Source organism: Piliocolobus tephrosceles, chromosome 6, assembly GCF_002776525.5.
Source record: "Piliocolobus tephrosceles isolate RC106 chromosome 6, ASM277652v3, whole genome shotgun sequence".
NCBI lineage: Eukaryota > Metazoa > Chordata > Mammalia > Primates > Cercopithecidae > Piliocolobus > Piliocolobus tephrosceles.
Window position 1 is genome coordinate 32647805 of NC_045439.1, and position 14677 is coordinate 32662481.

Here is a 14677-nt window from a genome sequence, read left to right on the forward strand (position 1 = left end):
CCTGGCTAACTGTATTTTTAGTAGAGATGGGGGTTTCACTGTGTTGACCAGGCTGGTCTCGAACTCCTGCCCTCAAGTGATCTGCTCGCCTCAGTCTCCCAAAGCGCTGGGATTACAGGTGTGAGCCACTGCGCCCGACCTGAACTGCAGCTTTAATTACTATCAATACTACTAATAAAGATTTGAGGTCAGTTTTGACATTTGAGATAAACTGAGTTGTCAGCATTTAAATATAAATCCTTGGAAGAGCTTTGGGATCATATCAGAATTCAAATTCCAGCTCTGCCATTTCCTACCTGCATGATATTGGGCAAGTTACTTCTCTCTCTAACCTTCTGTTCCTTTATCAATAAGTACAGTATCTAAGGCATAAAGTTACCTTAAAGATCAAATAAGATAATATATATATGGTTGGTACATATTAAAGTGCCTCAACAAATGCTAACTTTTATTATTATTAATTATTATTGAGATTCAGATCTGTGAGGCATCTAGGGAGAAATAATTAAATTGAGGTCTGAGATTATGACAAGAGAGTGCACTGAGTAAAAGAGAAGGAACGAGAAATTCTGAAACTGGTGAAAAATTCAGAGATTAACAGAGATAAAAGTCAGAAAGAATTAGAAAGAGAAAAACAAAAAAACAAAAAAAACGGGAAAATCAGGCCATATTTTGAAGTAAAAGCATTTTAAGGCTTTTACTTTATGTGGTGGTTCACATATGTAATCTCAGCACATTGGAAGGGCAAGGTCAGCAGATCACTTGAGGTCAGGAGCTCGAGAACAGCCTGGCCAACATGGCAAAATCCGGTCTCTACTAGAAATACAATTGTCTGGGCATGGTAGTGCACACCTGTAATCCCAGCTACTGGGAGGCTGAGGCACGAGAAAAGCTTGAACGCAAGAGGCAGAGGTTGCAGTGAGCTGAGATCACATCACTGCACTCCAGCCTGGGTGACAGAGTGAGACACTGTCTCAAAAATAAATAAATAAGAAAAAAAGAAAGCTTTTTAAGAAGATGTTCAGTGTTATCAAATGCTACAACAAAGGGCTGGTCCGAAGGTAGTGAGTTATCTCAACTGATGTTCAGTTATAGATCAAGTGCCTTGTTTTACTTTTTCCCCTCTTCTCACTACTGCATTTGACTAATTTTAAAAAACAGTATAGGCTGGGCGCAGTGGCTCACGCCTGTAATCCCAGCACTTTGAGAGGCTGAGATGGGCAGATCACAAGGTCAGGAGATCGAGACCATCCTACCTAATATGGTGAAACTCCGTCTCTACTAAACACACACACACACACACACACACACACACAAAATTAGCTGGGCGTGGTGGCGGGTGTCTGTAGTCCCAGCTACTGGGGAGGCTGAGGCAGGAGGATGGCGTGAACCTAGAAGGCGGAGCTTGCAGTGAGCCGAGATCTCACCACTGCACTCTAGCCTGGCGACACAGCAAGACTCCGTCTCAAACAAACCAACAAACATAAAACAAACAAAAAAAAGTATATATATATATGCCTTTTATTTTTATATTTTACATATGCCTTATGTTTTTATTATATATGCCATATATATATTCGCCTTTTAATTTTACCTGCTGTCATTTTACCAATGCAAGAATCAAGAAGAGTCAACGAAAGTGGGGAAGAATAGTTACACATTTTAAGAGTGGTCTGGGTTCAGTGATTACACTTTGGCTAGAGACTAGAACACGCTAGACCAAGTGGATTGGAAAATCACCCTTAGACTCTTAGACTATGAGTCAAGGAATCTTTATTTTGTTCCTGTGATATTAACATGCTGTGTGACCCAGAATAATTAACTTCTCTATTCTGTTTCTCATGTTGTGAGGCTCTAACGAGAAAGTCGGGGATTATATCTTATCTTTTGTATTTTTTCCCACCCTGCCCCATTTAGTGCCTAGAACAGGTTCTGCATGATTTGTGTGACTCAATAAATGTTACTGCCCAAAATCTTAACTGCGCAGTGTTCAGAAAGATTTGAACACAGACTGATTTTGTCCAGATCTCCCCACATCATTATTGGCTGAGAAGGTCTTACAACTCTCCCTACAGGTTAGGCTCCTGGAGACAGAAATCAACATCGTCCACTCTAAACACACAGGTAAAAATACAATAAATATTATTATAAGTGCCACAAGTCATTTGAAAAAGAAATCCCATCTTCAGAGTTCTAGCAACAACCCCAGACCTTCATTTCTATTCCCACTTGAGTTTTTCCTAAGGATAGGCAAACATGCAGAGCCAAGGAGTAGACTGCCCAAAGGAATGTTGGTGCTACACATACCTGTGTGAATGCGCCGGTGGTTCTTCAGGTTTCCAGCTGTAGTAAACTGCTTACCACAGCCAGACTCATGGCACATAAAGGGCTTCTCTCCATTGTGGGTCCTCATGTGCACCTTCAGCCTCTGCAGCACATAGAAGCTTTTCCCACAACCTTCTGCAGGACAGATGAAGGAGCGGTCATTTCTGCAAAAATAATCACATAAGCAAAAATATCTGAAAATACTCTTTGCTAGAGATGACAAGTCAAAGCCCCTATTGACTCTCAAGGCAAACAGTAAGTCCAAAAACTGGATATATCAGAATCAACTGGGCCGGGCGCGGTGGCTCAAGCCTGTAATCCCAGCACTTTGGGAGGCCGAGACGGGTGGATCACGAGGTCAGGAGATAGAGACCATCCTGGTCTACGTGGTGAAACCCCGTCTCTACTAAAAATACAAAAAACTAGCCGGGCGAGATGGTGGGCGCCTGTAGTCCCAGCTACTCGGGAGGCTGAGGCAGAAGAATGGCGTGAACCCGGGAGGTGGAGCTTGTAGTGAGCCGAGATCGCGCCACTGCACTCCAGCCTGGGCGACAGAGCGAGACGCCGTCTCAAAAAAAAAAAAAAAAAAAAAAATCAACTGAAGACTTCGTTAAAACTACAGCTGGGTGGTGGCTCACAGCCTGTAATCCCAGCTACTCTGGAGGCTGAGGCAGGAAGATTACTTGAGCACAGCTTGGGCAACATAGCGAGACCTTGTCTCAAAAAAAATTTTTTTTTAATTAGCCAGGTGTGGTGGTGCAAGTCTGTAATCCCAACTGAGGCTGAGGTAGGAAGATGACTTGAGCACAGGAGTTTGAGACTGCAGTGAGCTATGATGGCGCCACTGTACTCCAGCCTGGGTGAGATCCTGTGTCTTTAAAAAAAAAAAAAATTAAAAAACTACAGATGCCTAGCACCACTACTTAAACTGATTTCATAGGTTCAAGGTAGGGGCCCATGCTTACTTATTACTTTTAAGTTCTCAAAGGAAATATGTTTTATAATAAAATTTGAGAACTCTTGGTTTAAGGTCTTTAGGTCCCAAATGTCTTATTAAATATTTATCAAGAATGAGATAAATGAGACAATGCATATCTTTCTGTTAAAGAAAAAAAGACATCTTAACTAGAAGTTAACTGGAGTCCCTACTTTCCTGTAATCTGTCAACCTGAGGGACAAGCTCCTCTGGAAGAATCAACTTTTGCATCAACATATATCCAAATATGAGATCTCAGATTTGCTCACCGATGAGTCTTGAGGTGGTATTTAAAGTGAGCTGGCCATACAAATGTCCGGTCACAGCCTTCAACTGTACACTTGAGCTTCTTTTCCACTTGAGGAAGGGGCCCAGAATCTTTTGGTTGCCCATCACCAGAACCAAGGTGGACATTTTCTCCTGTAACAGAGTCACATATTTATAATCCAGCAAAGGACCCTTCTCAGATACTTAGGCTCAAACAATAAAGCTCCTATGTTTTCCTCCTACAGATCATTAATCAGATATCTATCTTCATCTTCCTCAGTCCTCCGTGTACGCACTTAACAGCAGAAACTGGGCCAGGCGTGGTGCTCACACCTATAATCCCAAGCACTTGGGAAGCCAAGCTGGGGGGACTGCTTGAGCCCAGGAGTTCCGAGACTAGCATGGGCAACGTGGTGAAACCGTATCTTTACAAAACACAAACAAACACAAAAATTAACCAGGCATGGTGGCACAGGCCTCTAGTTGAGGCTCCAAGGCTGAGGCAGGAAGATCACTCAAGCCTGGGAGATTGATGCTACAGTGAGCTATGAATGCACCACTGTACTCCAGCCTGGGTGACAGAGCAAGAATCTGTCAATAAACAAATAAATATAACAAAACGATAGAAATGCAAGTGTTCTACATATTTATTCCCTTACTCCAGGAAAAACTACCAAAAACTATCATGCTTTGTTTCACAAGACTAGGCCTCTTTGACAAATTTAAGAGATATACAAAATGGTTTGCTATTACAAATCTTAGAAAGCAGAATTAAACCCACTTTGCATTACAGTTTGGTGGAGAAGCAGAGACAGCAAAACTATCCCTGAGTAGTATGCTACAAAGATGACAAAGTTCTGAGTAGTTAAAAACACTGTATTTTGCTTGTGTCCGGGAGGCGGAGGCTGCAGTGAGGCGAGATTGCACCACTGCACTCCAGTCTGGGCAACAGAGTAAGACCCTGTTTCAAACACAAACAAACAAAAAATCCCACTGTATTTTAAGGAGAAATAGTCATTCTAGTTCAGTGTGGGCTTTTTGACAGATAGCCATTTTTAGATTTCCATCTTCTGAAATGAATTTGGCCATTTCCTGTCATTCTGGAAACTAAGCACCACCTTCCAATTTCTTGTACCACCTTCTTTAGTTATAAAATACTAAAGGCATACAAAATTTAAATTTCTAACCACATTTTAAAAAGTAAGAGAAAATATCTACTGCAGTTTTGTTCAACAGAATAAAGAGAGGTGAGGAGAGGAGTGTAAAGTGCCTCCCTTAAATGTAAACAAAATCAGTTAAAATTTTTATATAAATTCCAGATTAGTAGGTGGTGGTCCTTTCACTTTCTTCAAGAAATACTTGAACATCAATAGAGAAAAAAATTAATAGTCATTTAATTCTGCTATGAGCATATGCAGGCAGTGTATCTTTCCACTATATATACCTTAGCAATAAGATTTGTATCTCCAAATTTCCCCCTCAATAGCCAAAAGTAGAATATATATGTTGTACCTATCACAACCCCTAGAACCTGATGGTTAATCAAAGGCAGTTTCTGTCCCATCTATTAATCTTCTCCTTGCTATACTTTACCAAATACTAGTCATAAAGCTGATTGCTCCAAGGTCAGAGCAGAACCTAGGATGCTTCCTGCTAGTTACTATTAACTTTTTCTTTAATATTGCCCCAAGAGTTTTAAAAATGTGCTTACCTGAAAAATATCTACACATATAGCACAAAAATACATATGCCATGAAGGAATCTTCCCACCAACCCCAGAACTCCAGCTAATTGATTTCTAATGAAAGGTCTGTTAAACATCATGCTTTTTTCTTTTAAATTTTTTTGTTTTTGTTTTTGAGACAGGGTCTCATTTTGTTGCCCAGGCTGGAATCCAGTGGCATGATCTCAGTTCACTGCAACCTCAACCTCCCCAGCTCAGGAGATCCTCCCACGTCAGTCTCCCAAGTAGCTGGGACTAGAGACAGGTGTGCACCACCACACCTGGTTACTTTTTTTTGTAGAGATGGGGTTTTGCCACGTTGCCCAGGCTGGTCTCCTGAGCTCAACAGATCCACCCGCCTCGGCCACCTAGTGTTGGGATTACAGGCGTGAACCACTGCATCGGCCAAAAACATCATGCTAATACAGTGATTCAAATCAGTGATAGTAGGGGCTTTCTGGATTCAGTTTTATAGATATAATAAGAATATTAATATAATCATAAAATAGGAAAAATGAATACATAGAATAAGGAAAGGCTAAGAAATTATTGAAACTCCTGCTCAACAATGAAGATTATCAATATATGCTCAAAGAAATATAAGGCAAATTTTTCCCTTAAAAAAAAAATCCCTCAGAAAAGAGTGCATTTGAGTTCTACTATGTTGGCCACCCTGGTCTTGAACTCCTGACCTCCAGTGATCTGCCCACCTTGGCCTCCCAAAGTGCTGGGATTACAGGTGTGAGCCACTGCGTCCGGCTGCCATATGGTTTCTGTTACAATGACTCAGCTTTGCCGTAGTAGCAGCCTTAGACAATTTGTAAGTAATGTGGATGCCTATGTTCTAAAACTTTAATTATAAAAACAGGTGCGGGCCAGGCATGGTGGCTAATGCCTGTAATCCCGGCACTTCGGGTGGCTGAGGTGGGCAGATCACGAGGTCATGAGATCGAGATCATCCTAGCTAACACAGTGAAACCTCGTCTTTACTAAAAATACAAAAAATTAGCTGGGCGTGGTGGTGGGCACCTGTAGTCCCAGCTGCTCGGGAGGCTGAGGCAGGAGAATGGCATGAACCCGGGGCACAGAGCTTGCAGTGAGCCAAGATCACACCACTGCACTCCAGCCTGGGCGACAGAGCCTGGGCGACAGAGAGAGACTCCGTCTCAAAAAAAAAAAAAAACAGGTGGGGATTTGGCCCAAAGGCCTTTGCTGACCTAATACACAACATCTTAAGCAAACTTAAAATGTTTCTGTATTTCAAACAACTTAGATTGTAAGTGAAAATAATGTGCTCTGAAAATCTATGCTAGAGGACTCATAAACTGATTTCAGTGTCAACAATGACAAAGATATTTATGTTAAAAATGCATTAAAATATTGAATAAAATCACTTCGTTACATGTTGGTGCAAGGGTGTCCAATATTTTGGCTTCCCTGAGCCACACTGAAAGAAGGAATGTCTTGGGCCACACATGAAATATACTAATACTGGCCAGGCCTGGTGGCTCATGCCTTAATCCCAGCACTTTGGGAGGCCAAGGCGGGCAGATCACGAGGTCAGGAGATTGAGACCATCCTGGCTAACATGGTGAAACCCCATCTCTACTAAAAATACAAAAAAAATTAAAAAAAAAAAAATTAGCCGGGCGTGGTGGCAGGCGCCTGCAGTCCCAGCTACTTGGGAGGCTGAGGCAGGAGAATGGCATGAACCCGGGAGGCGGAGCTTGCAGTGAGCCGAGACTGCACCACTGCACTCCAGCCTGGGCAACAGAGCAAGACTCCGTCTCAAAAAAAAAGAAAAAAAGAAAAAAAAAAAACTAATACTAACGACAGCTGGTGAGCTTTAAAAAAAAAAAACTCATAACGTTTTAAGAAAGTTTACGAATTTGTGTTGGGCTGCATTCAAAGGCATCCTGGGCCACATGTGGCCGGCCCACAGGCCATGAGTTGGACAAGCTTGTGTTAGTGGGTAAAAGCAATATGGATATATTTCATATGATTCAAATGTTTATGTGGGAGCAGGCGCAGTGGCTCACCCTGTAATCCCAGCACTATGGGAGGCCAAGGCAGGCAGATCACCTTGGGTCAGGAATTTGAGACCAGCCATGGCCAACACGGTGAAACCCTGTGTCTACTAAAAATACAAAAATTAGGCGGGCATGGTGGCATGCACATGTAGTCCCAGCTACTCGGGAGGCTGAGGCAGAGAATCACTTGAGCCCAGGAAGCGGAGTTTGCAGTGAGCCGAGATTGCACTGCTGCACTCCAGCCTGGGCGACAGAGAGAGACTCGGTCTCAAATAAATAAATAAATAAATAAAATGAGTATGTATTACCAAGATCATAAAGTTTCCAAATAGCAACCTATAATGTTAATTTTATCTACATGCCTAAAGGTTTACAAAACTAAGTTACGAAAAAAAAAAAAAGGCTTTTAGGGAATTACCTTGTTGGAAAATAAGACTGTCTTATATTTGGGGTGAATTTTTTTTGGGGGGAGATCGAGTTTCGCTCTTGTTGTCCAGGCTGGAGTGCAGTGGTGCGATCTCAACTCACCGTAATCTCCGCTTCCCGGGTTCAAGCAATTCTCCTGTCTCAGCCTTCCTAAGTAGCTGGGATTACAGGCATGTGCCACCATGCCCAGCTAATTTTGTATTTTTAGTAGAGACGGGGTTTCTCAACATTGGTCAGGCTGGTCTCAAACTCCTGACCTCAGATGATCCGCCCACCTCAGCCTCCCAAAGTGCTGGGATTACAGGCATAAGCCACCACGCCCAGCCTATTTGGGGTGATTTTATATTCAGGCATACAAGGTAGTTGTTAAGATAGTAAGGCAACATATTTTGAGAGTAAGAAAAACATCCACACAATGCTTTGCTGATTATAACATTTCCCAGATAGAATGTTACATAATCTACATAACAAGTCAATCAGGTAAGCTGCCTGATCTCCATGTTCAGATCATAAGAAAATTGAAGCTAAGGGAGGTTAAACTGCCCAAGGCAGGGAACTAATAAATGATGATCCCAGGCCTGGATCCCAGCCCCCAGATTCTCAATTGCAAGCTCCCCTACCTACACCGCTTCTCATTGGCAAATATGGCACTATTTCTTCAATGTAAGAGGAAATGCTGAAGGTTTCAGCATCCAGAGATTGGCACATACATCTCAGGAAGAATCTGAACTTTAAGGGTCCTACCAAAATGGTAAAATGAACCATTCTAAGTAGCACTATGGTAGTCATAAACAGAACTAAGTATTTTGAAAACAAACAGAAGTTTAGAGTTTGGTTGAGCATGGTTGCTCACACCTATAATCCCAGCACTTAGGGAGCCAGAGGGAGGAGGAGAACCTGAGTCCAGGAGTTTGAGACCTGCCTGGGCAACAGAGCAAAACCCCATTCTCCACAAAAAAGGAAAAAAAAGAAGACAAAAAAAAAAATTTAATGTTTCAAAATATTCATAGTTCTCTATTAGAAACTTTAACTTTTATTTTCATTTGAATGGTAATCAAAAAATAACAATAAGCATATACTAAATAATCTGCATAAACTCCAAACAGCTGTGTACTAAGTGCTTAAGCTTAGTTTGTGATAATGATAGCATTAAACCATGTAGTATTGAGTTGTCACATGTTAATGAGAAAACACAGAGGCAGACATAAAAAAGAATTCATGACATGCTACATAAGCAAAGATTATGCAGTGGTCTGAATAGAGCCGTGGTTCTCAAGCTTTAACATGTATCAGAACCAAGTTTTTGACTCAGTAGGTCTGGCATGGGCCTGAGAGTTTGCATTTCTCAGTTCCCATGTGACATCAACGAACCAGTGACAATGCTTTGAAAATTACTAGAACAGCCAGGCGCGGTGGCTCAAGCCTGTAATCCCAGCACTTTGGGAGGCCGAGACGGGCGGATCACGAGGTCAGGAGATCGAGACCATCCTGGCAAACACGGTGAAACCCCGTCTCTACTAAAAATACAAAAAACTAGCCAGGTGAGGTGGCGGGCGCCTGTAGACCCAGCTACTCGGGAGGCTAAGGCAGGAGAATGGCGTGAACCCGGGAGGCGGAGCTTGCAGTGAGCTGAGATCCGGCCACTGCACTCCAGCCTGGGCGACAGAGCAAGACTCCGTCTCAAAAAAAAAAAAAAAAAAAAGAAAAGAAAATTACTAGAACAGAGAAAAGTGGCACAGAGTAATTAGTACAGGCATGCTGAACTGAAAAAGAAAAAGCATTAAAACCATCATAGCTAATTGTTAAACTGCCATGAGCAGCAATTCAGTTTCAGCAAAACATAATCCTCTGCCACAATGACTTAATGTTATTTTTATTTTCATGGGTTTGGTAGTTTTATTCCTATTAACTGATAAAACTGTTTTGATTTCATGAGGGTGTAAGAGCTCTAAGTATATGAAGTTTACACAGAATTTCTGTTTTTGCGTATTTAAGAGACATTACAATAAAAACAATTCAAACCCCAGAATGTATATTATTTTTTCTTTAAAAGGGGCTCTGTACATTTTTAAAGTTGAGAATTCAGAATACTAGTTGGTTTTGGACACAAATCTAGTATGGCCAAGTTATTTTACAGAAAATAAAATTTAAAAAATTTACAGATTTCTAGCCTTCTGCTCTCATCAATAAAATAACTTGAATTATATACAACTCAAACCAGCCACTGCATTACCAAAATCTCTTTGCACAGAATAGTGGCAAGGAAAATGCCAACAGGCCTCACCATTGCTGCTGGTTTTTGCATTCTTTGCCAGTTGTGCACGAGTAGCAGCAATCAAACTGTCATGGGCCAACTCTTGAACCCGGAGGAACCATGGAATGCTACTGTCTGTGCTCTCACTGGAGAGGAAATCATTCCCTGAATCTTCTGCCTCATCCTGTACAAACACTAAGTGCTCAGCTGAAGAGCCCAGACCTGGAAGAAACAAAACATATGAAAAGTTAGCAACCAAGCAAGCCTTTTATTTGCCCTGGCTCAGAAACTCTCCATGTACCCCCGCCCCCCGCTTTTTTTTTTTTTTTGAGACAGAGTCTTGCTCTGTCACCTAGGCTGAAGTGCAGTGGCACGATTTCGGCTTACCACAACCTCTGTTTCCCAGGTTCAAGCGATTCTCCTGCCTTAGCCTCCTGAGTAGCTGGGATTACAGGCATGCACCACCATGCCCAGCTAATTTTTGTATTTTTAGTAGAGACAAGGTTTCACCACGTGGGTCAGGCTGGTCGTGAACTCCTGACCTTGTAATCCGCCCACCTCGGCCTCCCAAAGTACTGGGATTACAGGCGTGAGCCACTGCACCTGGCCCAGAAACTCTCCATGTCCTAAATAAGCTATTCCTGACCTTCGCCTTTTACCTCAAACTTCTCATTGAAAAGTAGGCAATCACCTTTCTACCTTTAGTCTACAGGCTTGTCGCTACCTTGCCTCCTCTGGTTTCAGAGGCAAAGCTGTCTTTCTTGGTCAACCAGACTAACCCCCATCTACAGTATTTCATTCTCATTCTTCAATTATCCCCTCATATATACTTCTGTTATCTCCTGTCTCCCATCTGCAACCAGTTTCCTATTGGCCAGCATTTCCTTATAGTCTTTAAATATGTCCTAACTCAAGTCTCTCACCCTTATTTTTTAAAAGAAGTAGAAAACCCCAAGTACTTCTCTAGCTATTACCTTCTTCCCTGTTCCTTTAAAGTCAACTTTCTTGAACAAGTGTACCTTCTAACTTGCATATCTACTGTCTTACCTCCCATCCACTCCCCATCTTTTTAACCCTGGCCTCTACCTTAGCTACCACAGTAACAACTGCTCTTGCTAGGGTCACCAGACACACACTTCTCACTAATAAGCCCATCATGTAGCATTTGGCATGATTTAGTATGTTTTCTGCCTTAAAACTTCTTCCTCCCTTGGCTTCCCCGCTACCAATCTCTCCAGTTCTCTTCATCCCCTTCCAGCTGCTCCTTCCTGTTCTTCTGTTGTCCTCTTAAATGTTTTTTCCTAGGGTCCCAGACTTGCCTTCTTTTCTGTTTATGCTTCAGACTTCTCTTGAATCAAAGAATCCACACTCATTGTTTCATACATTTCCTGAATGCTGATAAGCACCAAAACAGACCTTCCTAGAACTCTGGATTCCTGTTTCTAACTCTCTAAAGGACATGTCCTCCTGAATGTACCTCCAAAATCTCAACATAAATAGGCATAAATTGGAACTAATCATCCTCCCCCAAGCCTTGCTCTTCCTGTTCGATCTCAGTAAATGGCACTACATAATTTCCCAAACAAGATGGGTTGTACTAGAGTCCTCCCACTCCCTCTACATATTCAAATGGTCACCAGACACACCAATTCTCCAAAATAATAAAATAATAAAGCTTCTTTCTATTTTAAGTATGACTAAGTAAAATATGCCCCACCCCTAATTTTTTTCTTAGGCATTAGCAGAGCTCAAGAAAAGGAAAGAATACCTGCTCTTGTTAGGTTAAGAAGAATAAAAGAAGTGCTATCACTTGGCTGTAGATCTTGCAACAAGCTAGAAGACTCTGAAGTGGACAAAAACTCCGGGGATTTCTGTACAGTCTGAGCTCTCGTCTCCTCTCCGTCTGGACCTACATTCACCCGAAGGCTTCTCAGAACAGCTGAGGAAGGGACCTCCTTGGAGGAGTTAGAATGATTTGTAGTATCATCTAGTAAAGGGAAAATATCACAGCTTTATCTCCAGGGGCTCACCATTTTGATACACAGCACCCAACATCTCTTGGAAGCTAACATCCTTATAGGAGCAGACAGCATTCTCATTATACAAATAAAAACTTTGTCTCACAGAAGAACAGAGAGATGGCTTTATGTTCTAAAGCAGTCAGCCAAAATGTGAGGAACAGAATTCTCTGTCACTTGGCAGTAATGGTTGGTGAATAACCAACCATTCACATTTGGACCATGGAATTTAGTCCTTTTTGAAGCCAGAAATCAGTACTTTTTCCTTGAAAAATATAGCTATACAATGAATACTAGCTCAAGAATAGGATTTACATTTTATTTTTCTTGTAGAGAGCTCCCTCTCCTTAACTTTTATATTAGGTTGGTGCAAAGGCTATTGCAGTTTTTGCCATTACCTTTTTACCTCTGGTTGTATCTCAGGCTGTGGTATTTTTTCTGTGCCACCACGCCTGGCTAACTTTTGTATTTTTAGTAGAGACAGGGTTTCACCAGCCAGGCTGGTCTCAAACTCCTGACCTCAAGTGATCCACCTGCCTCGGCCTCCCAAAGTGCTCGGATTATAGGTGTGAACCACCACGCCCAGCCTGTAATATTGTGTTTTATGAGCTGGGAGGCAAGTATTTGGATTTTCATTTACTTTTATTTGTACTTGTTTGTATGTCTCAAATACTTTAAATTAAAATTAAAACTAAAGGAAATGCGGAAAAGAAGGTGAATGCATTTTTAAAAAATCCATTCATTAGTTGATGAACACTAAAGCTGATTCCATATCTTGATTATTATGAATAATGCTGCAATTAACATGTAAGTATAGACATCTTTGACTTACTGATTTTTTTTTTTTTTTTTTTGAGATGGAGTCTCGCTCTGTGGCCCAGGCTGGAGTGCAGTGGCCGGATCTCAGCTCACTGCAAGCTCTGCCTCCCGGGTTTACACCATTCTCCTGCCTCAGCCTCCCGAGTAGCCAGGACTACAGGCGCCCGCCACCTCGTGCGGCTAGTTTTTTGTATTTTTTTAGTAGAGACGGGGTTTCACCGTGTTAGCCAGGATGGTCTCAATCTCCTGACCTCGTGATCTGCCCGTCTCGGCCTCCCAAAGTGCTGGGATTACAGGCTTGAGCCACCGCGCCCGGCCTGACTTACTGATTTCAATTCCTTTAGATATATACCTACAAGTTAGATTGCTGGGTCATATGGTAGCTCCATTTTTAGTTTTCTGAGGAACTTCCATACAGTTTCCATAATGGCTTAATTTATTATTACTATTTATTTTAAGGTGTTGCTCTATCCACCCAGGACGGAGTGCAGTGTTGCAAAAACAGCTTACTGCAGCCTCAAACTCCTGGGCTCAAGTGATCTTCCCACCTCAGCTGGGACTACAAGTGCACACCACCATGCCCAGCTAATTTCTAATTTTTTGTAGAGACAAGGTCTCGCCATGTTGCCCAGGCTGGTCTCAATCTCCTGGGCTCAAGCAATCTTCCTGCCTCAGCCTCCCAAAGTGCTGGGATTACAGGCATGAGCCACCACACCTGGCTTGTCTTCAACTTTTCTAACTGGTTCTTTCCTCTTAGCATAAAGCAACCCTCAAATATCTCAGATCTTAACACAAACAAAAAATTTCCCTCTATCTCATCACTTTCTCGTTTTCCTTCTAGTACCAGGAAAGCCTTTAGAAAATATGTATTGATAGGCCTGGTGCAGTGGCTCACACTTGTAATCCCAGCACTTTGGGAGGCCAAGGTGGACTGATCACTTGAGGTCAGGAGTTCAAGACCAGCCTGGCCAACATGGTGAAACCCTGTTTCTACTTAAAATGCAAAAATTAGCCAGGCATAGTGGTGCGCACCTGTAATCCCAGCTACTTAGGAGGCTGAGGCAGGAGACTAGCTTGAACCCGGGAGGGGAGGCAGAGGTTGCAGTGAGCCGAGATCGCGCCACTGCACTCCAGTCTGGGCGACAGAGTGACACTCCGTCTCAAAAAAAAAAAAAAAGCTTGTACACTCAAGTCACTGCAGCCTGACTTTCCATCCTCTTCTCTCCATGGAACAGGTTCTGCCAAAGTCAATAATGGTGTCCTTTTAGTCCCTATTTCACTGGGCCTGTCAGTAGCATTTGATACAATGATTTCCCCTGGGTTTCATGCCTCCACTCTGCTGATGTTCATCCAACTATTTTACCCTTTGCTTCTTCCCTCCTTTACAAGTTCTCCTGCCCTACCCTGTACCTTAAATAAATAGTTCCATAGTTTTGCATTGACCTTTTTTCCCCACTCTCACACTCTTTGGGTGATCATATCCATTCCTATGGCTTAAACTACCAAAGCACTAATGATTTCATGGTTGCTTTTTCTCCATGACTCCTAATTTTTACAGTTTCCACCAGTCAGTTATTAAGTGATATATTCATTCCACCAGTAACATAGAGTAGGCTAAGCTCTTAAGACTTCTTTATCCTATCTCTAGTGATCTTAATTTTTACCTGGTAACATTAGCCGACTGCATTCTGAGGCTTCAGTCACAGGAAGGAGGGACAAACAAGTAATATCTTTAGCTTCTGATTCTACAAGCCCCTGTCCCAATGGGATGGATGTATTCTGAACAAACTGTACCAGGAGCTAGGGGGAAAAAAGACAACACTGAGAAATACAAGTTGT

The 14677-nt window shown here is 42.2% G+C and overlaps 1 protein-coding gene across 7 annotated transcripts in view; it reads right to left on the reverse strand.

Moving 5' to 3' along the window:
* Window positions 1-14677, reverse strand: part of ZNF410 (zinc finger protein 410) — a 43005-nt gene that overhangs the window by 23529 nt on the left and 4799 nt on the right. For 6 of the 7 annotated variants that reach the window (XM_023183622.3, XM_023183614.3, XM_023183607.3 and 3 more), the window contains 5 exons: window positions 14503-14638; window positions 11770-11988; window positions 10032-10223; window positions 3571-3721; window positions 2308-2489 (listed from right to left, as the gene is read on the reverse strand). In XM_023183622.3, the coding sequence (XP_023039390.1) occupies window positions 2308-2489; window positions 3571-3721; window positions 10032-10223; window positions 11770-11988; window positions 14503-14512 (754 nt within the window). In that variant the 5' untranslated portion in view covers window positions 14513-14638. The remainder of the gene's footprint in view (window positions 1-2307; window positions 2490-3570; window positions 3722-10031; window positions 10224-11769; window positions 11989-14502; window positions 14639-14677) is intronic. The other variant, XM_023183638.3, reaches the window with a different exon arrangement.